Source organism: Gymnoscopelus microlampas (genome assembly GCF_963454915.1).
Source record: "Gymnoscopelus microlampas genome assembly, chromosome: 19".
In the NCBI taxonomy this organism is placed as follows: domain Eukaryota; kingdom Metazoa; phylum Chordata; class Actinopteri; order Myctophiformes; family Myctophidae; genus Gymnoscopelus; species Gymnoscopelus microlampas.
This window is the reverse complement of record NC_139956.1, coordinates 46,179,440-46,188,026: the sequence shown is the minus strand read 5'-3', so window position 1 is coordinate 46,188,026 and position 8,587 is coordinate 46,179,440. Positions and strand designations below refer to the sequence as shown.

Sequence of the window (8,587 nt, the reverse complement as noted above, 5' to 3'; positions counted from 1 at the left end):
CTTTAAGTACATTTTGATGCCGATACTTTTCCTCAAGTATATTTTGAATTCCGGACATTTACTTGTAAAAGAGTATTTCTGTATTGCGGTATTGATACTTTTACTTAAGTAAAAAGTTTGAGTACTTTTTCCACCACTGATAATAGCAATAAGCAATAACTTGGATAGCCTAACAATGACAGGATTGCAAAATGTCGGCTATTTACCTACATAACTAAACGAGTTTAAGGAGTTATAGGGGAAACAAGAGTTCCTCATAGTGTCAACATTATATTAAGCAAAATATAATGTAGGCTACCTATAGAGTCACTTAGACAGGCAAGACATTAACAAAATAAATTGCCGTCTGCATGATGTGAAAACGGGGGTCCGCAGCATCCCTATTTTTTTTTTGGGGGGGGAGGGGGGGGGGGGGCGGGGTAGCCTACATTCACCGAAAATAGCAGATCTACAAGCTGACAATGCGTCATGCTGCAACAGCTTGTAGATCTGCTATTTTTGGTTAAGAAGTTTGGTGGTGTAAAAAAACAAGTAGAGAGCCAAATGTCTAATGATAATGCTTTATTGTTTTCCGAGTGAGAAATACAAATAGCAACTAGAAGCACATCATGCTGCTATACCCCTGGCTGTAAGCATGAATATTATTTTATTGCTCAATGATGAGTTTGCCTATTTGTTACAGAGTTTGGGTAGAGTTAGGGAAAGCGTTCACAATCACACTCTACAATTGTATTACACTTCTTCTTCTTATCACATATAGCCAAAATATAATGTAGGCTATACACTTTATAGAAAATTGGACAATGTTTAGCTGTTTGTCGGAAAGAAACCATGCAGGACCATTAAGTCAGCCAGTAAAATCTGTCGTTCTGGTTTGATCAGGTTAATGTTAATGTTGCATTATCGGCTGCCTACAAGCATCGTTTAACTCGTGGCTCAACGTGCCCTCGGTTGCTCGCGGTAATTATTAATGCTTTGATCATCTCATCAATTGTAAGTCTAGAATGACAGATGCAATGAATACTTACGTTATAAGTACAGTATATATGCTACAAGCAAGCAGAGCCACAGTTGAACAAAGTTGGCTCGGGCAGGAGTCGATCCCGTCCTCCCGGTGCGTGTGGTTTTCTGTGATTGGCCGAACGTTCATCTTCTAGCGCTCCGACCTCGACAATCAGGCGATATCTTTGGCGCAGTCGGTAGTGCTGTCGCCTCAGAGCAAGAAGGTCCTGGATTCGATTCCCGCCGGGGACGCTGTGGGCGCTGGGGGCGTGTCTTCTCCTCCGCGTCATCAGCACCCATACCCTAGGTGGGGTTGGCGAAAGGGCCTACTCTGTGTGGAGTTTGCATGTTCTCCCCGTGTCTCCCAGGATAGTTAATACCCTCACAAAAACATGTAGTAATCCTGGTCACTATACCGCCTCCCCCATGACAGCCGGGGCGCCTGATGGAGGGGAAGGGAACTGGTTGGAATAACGTGTTTTTTTCCACGCGCTACGTCCTACCAGGGAAACTCCCCCCTGTCAGGTGACAAGAAGGTCAGTTGGCTCTCATGCATTGAAGGAAGCATGAGTTCGGCCCTGGCCTCCCCAGGCTGTGGGGGACTGGTGTAGTGCTGGTGTAGGGCTGGTGTAGCGCCCATGATCACTTAGGAAATTGGCACCGGGTGAAAAAAAAAATGGGTTACAAAAATCGCGGGATAAAAATATAGGAAAAAATAAATAAAAATATATATATATTCAAAGATTTGCACACATTTTCACGATTTAGATTAGATTTTAGAGCTTGTAGATCTGCTATTTTCAAAGGATTTTTATACATTGTATTCATTTGAAAACTTGTGAAATGGGACCTTCTGCCTAACGAGTACTTTACTTACTTTTGGTACTTTAAGTACATTTTGATACCAATACTTATGTACTTTTATTCAAGTACATTTTGAATCCCAGACTTGTAACAGAGTATTTCTACATTGAAGTGTTGGTACTTTTACTTAAGTAAAAGTATTGAACCAATGAAAAGTATTAACACGATCTTTGTGATTAAATAATAACTACATTGGATCCACTGGAACAAAAGGTTCTTCTTTTATTATAATTTGTTTCCTAAGAAATAACAGTTTAGACTTACAAGGTTTCCACCTGACAGACAATATCATCTTTACTGTGTGTGTGTGTGTGTGTGTGTGTGTGTGTGTGTGTGTGTGTGTGTGTGTGTGTGTGTGTGTGTGTGTGCGTGCGTGCGTGCGTGCGTGCGTGTGTGCGCGTGCGTGCGTGCGTGCGTGCGTGCGTGTGTTACCAGTGACAGACAATATCATCTTTACTTTGTGTTTTATTGAATCCAAGACAATAAAATAGTGACAAATGAGCAGTGGAGGAAAAAGTACTTTACTTAAGTAAAAGTATCAATACTGCAGTTTAGAAATACTCTGTCACAAGTGAAAGTCCGGAATTCAAAATTTGCTTGAGTAAAAGTACAATTGGATCCGCGATGTAGTGGAGTAGAAGTAAAAGTATTGGAAATTGGAAATACTCAAGTAAAGTAAAATGCCTCAAAATTGTACTTAAGTACAGTACTTAAGAAAATGTACTTAGTTACTTTAGACCACTGGAAATTAGCATTTTGATCATTGGTGTGTGTGTGTGTGTGTGTGTGTGATAAAAACAGATAAAAACAACACACACTCAGTGTAGTTCCATGTAAATGATTTTAATGATCAACGTTTGGACAAGTTGTCTTCATCAGGGTGTGTTTACAAACATTTACACTGATTTCAACCAAAACAAGTAAAAAATAGCAGATCTACAAGCTCACAGCCCATAGAGCAGTGGTTCTCAATCTTTGTCATTTCAAGGAGTTCAGAGTCACAGATCTGTAAGGGTCCATTTGGAACCCTGAGGGTCCCTGGACCGCACTTTGAGAACCACTGGCATAGAACACTGAATTACATTCTGCTTAACGAGTACTTTTACTTTTGCTACTTAAGTATATTTTGACATTAATACTTTTGACTTAAGTACGATTTGTAAAGCAGGACTTTTTGCTGCTAACAGAGTTATTTCTACATTGTGGTATTTCTACTTTTACCCAAGTCCAAAATATACAGTATGCATACTTCCCCCCTCTCTCTCTCCCACACCTCTGTGTGTTTAGCCTCTCTCTCTCTCTCTCTCTCTCTCTCTCTCTCTCTCTCTCTCTCTCTCTCTCTCTACCGGATCTTACAGACCTCTGCTGTAGCTCCATCATAATGAACCCCTAAACCTGCATATAGAGGTTGTGTGAAGGTGGTGTGAGCTGTATAGAGGAGGGTCCTTGTGTCAGTAACACAGTAGAATGACAGAATACCTGCACTGTGATCCAGGTAAACCCCCACTCTGCCTCTGGAGGAAGCACGTCCTGACACGTCAGTATCAACGTTGTTGTGTATGAATGTGTAGAGTCCATCAGAGTAATCTAAACACCAGGACTTGTTATTGTTTCCAAAGAATGACTCACGATCCTGTCTGTTGATGTCTTTATAACAGACTGCTATACGAACCCCTCCCCTGAGTCCCCTCCATTCTACTTCCCAGTAGGACCTCCCACCTTCACACAGACTCTCTCTACTCAACACCTGACGGTAATAGGTGAATCTCTCTGGATGATCAGGGTAACGTTGGTGTTGTGTTGTTTCAGTCACCTTCATGTTCTCCTCTGACAGGGAGAGGTTGTTGTTCATTGTGTTCAGATCCAGTGAGAGTGAACAGGAATCTGTGAGAAGAACACATGACAAAACATCACAACACATTAAAACCTCATGAATATTATTGTGTTTATAGAGTTTAGAGCTTTATTGTTCCGGTTGTATGGGGGCGGGGACGATGACGACAGGGGTTAAACACTGTGTGACACTGGTGCAAGTAACTAACATGAAACAACCTAAAAACAACTCACACACACACACACACACACACACACACACACACACACACACACACACACACATACACACACACACACACACACACACACACACACACACACACACACACACACACACTTCTATTACTATACTTGCAGTGGTGGAAAAACAATCAAATGTTTTACTTAAGTAAAAGTATCAATACTGCAATGTGAAAGTACTCTGTTACAAGTAAAAGTCCGGAATAAAAAATGTACTTGAGTAAAAGTACAACAGTATTGGTATCAAAATGTACTTAAAGTACCAAAAGTGTGAAAATAGACTGTGTGTAAAATAGGGCTAAAGTGGTTAATGTATGTTTTATAATGTAATCATTTATATCTATATAACTAGTAACTAAAGTTAGTTATGTCGTAAGTTCCAGAATGGGACTTACTATGGGATATCATCGCCCTCTAGCGATGCTACAGAGCAAACACATCGATCTCAATCAAGCAACAATCCTCACTGATGATTGGAAAAGGGTTAGTGTGACGTAAAAAAACGGCGACCGGTTGCAGTATAAATACTCTTACGTCATCAGCGCTCGACCTCTTCTTCTACTCTGCAGTGACTGCTTGCACTCGGAGCTGAACGAAACATCGGAAGAAACTTAGCGAATTCCAACACAACCTGAAGCGAGGGCACAAGTTGTTCCTTCACGGGCGCTTTCGTGATAAAATAAGTTTCTGTAATAACTCTCCCGAGTTTTCTTCTCAACTTTATTCGACTTTTCTACTCTCCGTTTTCGAACCACGAGTGGCTAAGCTTGAGCTAGGCTAGCTTAGCCCCTGTTATCACCTTGTGTCGAAACAACAACAACAACAACAAGATGGAGTCTCCTCGTCCCTGCGGCAAGAGGGGATGCCTTCTCCTCATCGCAGCAGAAGACGAGCACACCCTGTGTGTGTCCTGCCTGGGGCTCCAACATGCATGGTCCGCGCACCGCAACACGGCGGCGAAGCATGGCTGCGGCCCCTGTGGCGCTCTGTCTCCGAGCCAGTTGGAGAGACGTCTCGACAGGGCCGGACACCTAGCGCTGGCAGCTAACGGCAGTGCTAGCCCCGAGGCACCGCCCGCTCATGCTAGAGCGCAGGCGGCTAGCACTAGCAGGGGGGGCGACGGGCCCTCCGCTCCACTCGGCCCCACGTTCCAGTGGAGCTATCCCCAAACGGACTGGGGAGGCCAGACTGGCTCCCCAGTCCTCCGGGAGCGTCGTCGACGAGGACACCGGACCGTGCCAGGGCGATGACTTCCTCCACTCCCCAACGTCGTCTGTAATCAACTGGGGAGACACGGAGCTCCCAGCATGCTACAACGACGACAGCGAGGAGGACGGGCCCCTCGCGCCGGAGGCGGAGGAGGACGACGACGCCGTGGCCTCCTACCAGGAACCGGAGGTAACGATGGTCACAGACCCTCCGGTACCAGGACCAGAGGAGGCAGCGGCCTACCCGGAGCCTAGCCAGGAGGCCAAGGCCTCCGGGGAGCCTTTCCTCGTCGTGCTACGTCGTGCTATGGCGAGGTGCGGCCTTGCACAGCCGACGGAGCCTGCGAGGTCGCCAATCGGGGTACCTATACCAGGCTTCCAGGGATTGGCGCCCCTCCCCCCTCGTGTGGTTGACTCCAGGCTGCTACCGGAGGCCGGCGGAGTCAGAGACGCGGTGCAGTACTCCTGGGCGGTTCGTCGGGAGCCAGTGCCGCTCGGCTTCAATGCCGACATCGCCACGGGGGTCGACCTGGGGGGGTAGGTCTCCCACCCATGGACTGGGACCTAGCCACCACCATCTAAAGGGCCAAGCCGGGTCGGGTAGGCGAGGACCGCAGAGGCTTTCCTCATCGCAGGTAAAAAGACCCTTGCTAATGAATCAAATGTGTCAAATGTCTTGTGTAGAACAGGGGTTCAAAGTAGTCAAAACACTAATTCCGTCTGCAACTTTGCAGTTCTTCTTCCGTCCGGCAGAGGGCGTCCAAACGCCTCTGCAGTACGGAAGAGACACAAAATGGTCGCCCCTCTCTCCTCTCTCAAGATGGCGGAGGAGAGGCGAGTGTTGTTGACTCTGAAAACCCCGGTGTTACACCGGTGAAACTCCCCAGGGGGAACGAAAGTTTCGCCCAAGGTAAACGAGTCTCACAAAATGGCGGTTCCTCTCGGCATTTCCAAGATGGCGGCCAGGCAGAGACGGAACCTACAACGACGGACCCAAGTAGGTGCAACACCACAGAGGGGTTCCGGTGTCTCGTCACTCAGAGCGACGAGGCCTCGCGTTCCCATGGGAACGGGCGCTCGCTCAGTGACGAAGGCGACATTAGCCCGGCTAACGCTAGCATGCGATGCTACGGGGCGGATGTCGACGGTCAATGGGAATCCCCGTCTACGTCACGGACCTTCCCTCGCCGGCGTACGATCAGAATCCAACGGGACAGATGACGTCCCGAATCCTTCCCCACGAATCCTCTCGCTCGCTGTCTTTCCAGATGGAAAGCTTGCAATCCACATCCTTGGGTGTTACGCACCGTGCAAAAAGGATACAGATTAAAATTCAGGAGCTCACCTCCACTATCCACTACAGTAGTGTTCTCCCGAGCGTCAGGCCAGGCGGCCATCACGCTACGGGACGAGGTATCAGCTCTCTTGAGCAAGGGCGCTATCAGAGAGCTATCTCCGGATCAGAACCGGCTAGGGTTCTACTCGGAGTATTTCCTGGTGAAAAAGAAGGGGGGGTGTACGACCTATTCTGAACCTCAAAGGCCTGAACAGGTACATGATGGTTTTCAAATTTCGTATGCTCACGACGAAAACGCTGCTGGAGTAGGTTCGTCAGGGAGACTGGTGGACGAGTATAGATCTCAAGGATGCTTACTTTCACGTTCCAATCTACCCACCGCACCGCAAATTTCTGTGCTTCGGCTTGGAAGGCAGAGTGTACGAGTACACGGTGCTACCGTTTGCCATGTCACTGAGCCCCAGGGTGTTCGTGAAATGCACGGAGACGGCTATAGCCCCGCTGCGGCAGCAGGGTCTGCGTCTGGCGACGTATATAGACGACTGGCTGCTGTCGGCAAGGTCGAGGGAGGAGGTGGAGCGCCACACCAAGGTGGCCATCGCTCACCTACAGTGCCTGGGCTTCACAATCAACGTTCAGAAGAGTGTTCTGATTCCATCCCAACAAACCACCTTCCTGGGAATCTACTTAGACTCCGCCAGGATGGTCGCGCGCCTGTCTCAGGACAGGATAATGGGTTTCTTGGCCTGCGTGAGGTCCATGCGCCTGGGGCGCAGAGTCACGTACAAGACTTGTATGCAAGCTGCCGGACTCATGGCCTCGGCAGTGAGCCTGGTTCAGCTCGGCAGACTGAACATGAGACCTTTTCAGAGATGGATGCAGTCTCTTAGGATACTGCATTCCATGGGCTATCGGAAGGTGGTAGTGTCGGCACAGTGTGTGTCGTCACTCCGACAATGGACGCAGGCGACCTTCTTGTCCGAGGGCGTCAGGATAGGCGCCATAGCGTCCTGGAAAGTGATTACAACGGACGCCAGCCTCTCAGGTTGGGGGGCTGTTCACAAGGGCTACTCAGCCCGGGGAGTGTGGGACTCTTCCCAGAGGAGAGCACACATCAACTACCTGGAGCTGCTGGGGGTATTCCTGGCTCTCAAACACTTCAAGAGCCGCATCGGAGGGTGTCATGTTCTGGTCAGAATGGACAACACCACAACGATGTGCTATGTCAACAAACAAGGAGGATTGGGTTCCCTTGTGCTGGACAGGCTAGCCAGCGAAATAACACTATGGAGCGTGCAACGCTTGGCGCAGTTGCGCGCCATTCACATGCCGGGCCACCTGAACAGCGGGGCGGACCTGCTGTCCAGGGGGGGGGGCACGGTGAGGGGAATGGTCGCTCTGCCAGAGGGCAGTGGATCTCATATGGGCCCGGTTCGGCCGGGCGCAGATCGATCTGTTCGCATCCAGAGAGAACACGAAGTGCCAGCGCTTCTTTTCACTCAGTATGGAGAGCCAGTCCCTGGGAATAGACGCTCTAGCTCACGCTTGGCCGAGCGTACTGCTTTATGCATTTCCACCCCTGGAGCTGATCCGCCCGACTCTGGTTCGGATCAGGACTCAGGGAGCGAGGGTTCTGATGGTGGCGCCAGCTTGGGGCGCGTGGAGGTCGGAGTTAGCTCCCCTACTCTACGACGCGCCGTGGCGAATTCCCCCGCTCAGGAACCTCCTGGGGGACGTGTATGTGTCCCATAGTAAGTCCGATTCTGGAACTTACGACATAACTAACCCTAGGTTACAACTGTAACCCAGGTTTTATTAGTAATGTAAGAATGGGACTTAAGTTAGAACCCCCTCTGAGTGCAATCTAGCATGCAGAGTAGAAGGTTCCGATGTCGAGCGCTGATGACGTAAGAGTATTTATACTGCAACCGGTCGCCGTTTTTTTACGTCACACTAACCCTTTTCCAATCATCAGTGAGGATTGTTGCTCGGGAGATCGATGTGTTTGCTCTGTAGCATCGCTAGGGGGCGATGATATCCCATAGTAAGTCCCATTTGCCTCTGAGATGTAGTGGAGTAGAAGTAAAAGTACTGAAAATTGAAAATACTCCAGTAGAGTAAAAAATACATCAAAATTGTA

General features: G+C 48.5%; 1 protein-coding gene across 1 annotated transcript in view; it reads right to left on the bottom strand.

The window, feature by feature from the left end:
* Positions 1-2,701: 2,701 nt before the first annotated feature.
* LOC311034548 (NACHT, LRR and PYD domains-containing protein 3-like) overlaps positions 2,702-8,587 on the bottom strand; it is an 82,347-nt gene continuing 76,461 nt past the window's right edge. The window contains exon 14 of the mRNA XM_084042428.1: positions 2,702-3,750. Coding sequence (XP_083898554.1) covers positions 3,209-3,750 — 542 coding nt within the window. The 3' untranslated portion in view covers positions 2,702-3,208. The remainder of the gene's footprint in view (positions 3,751-8,587) is intronic.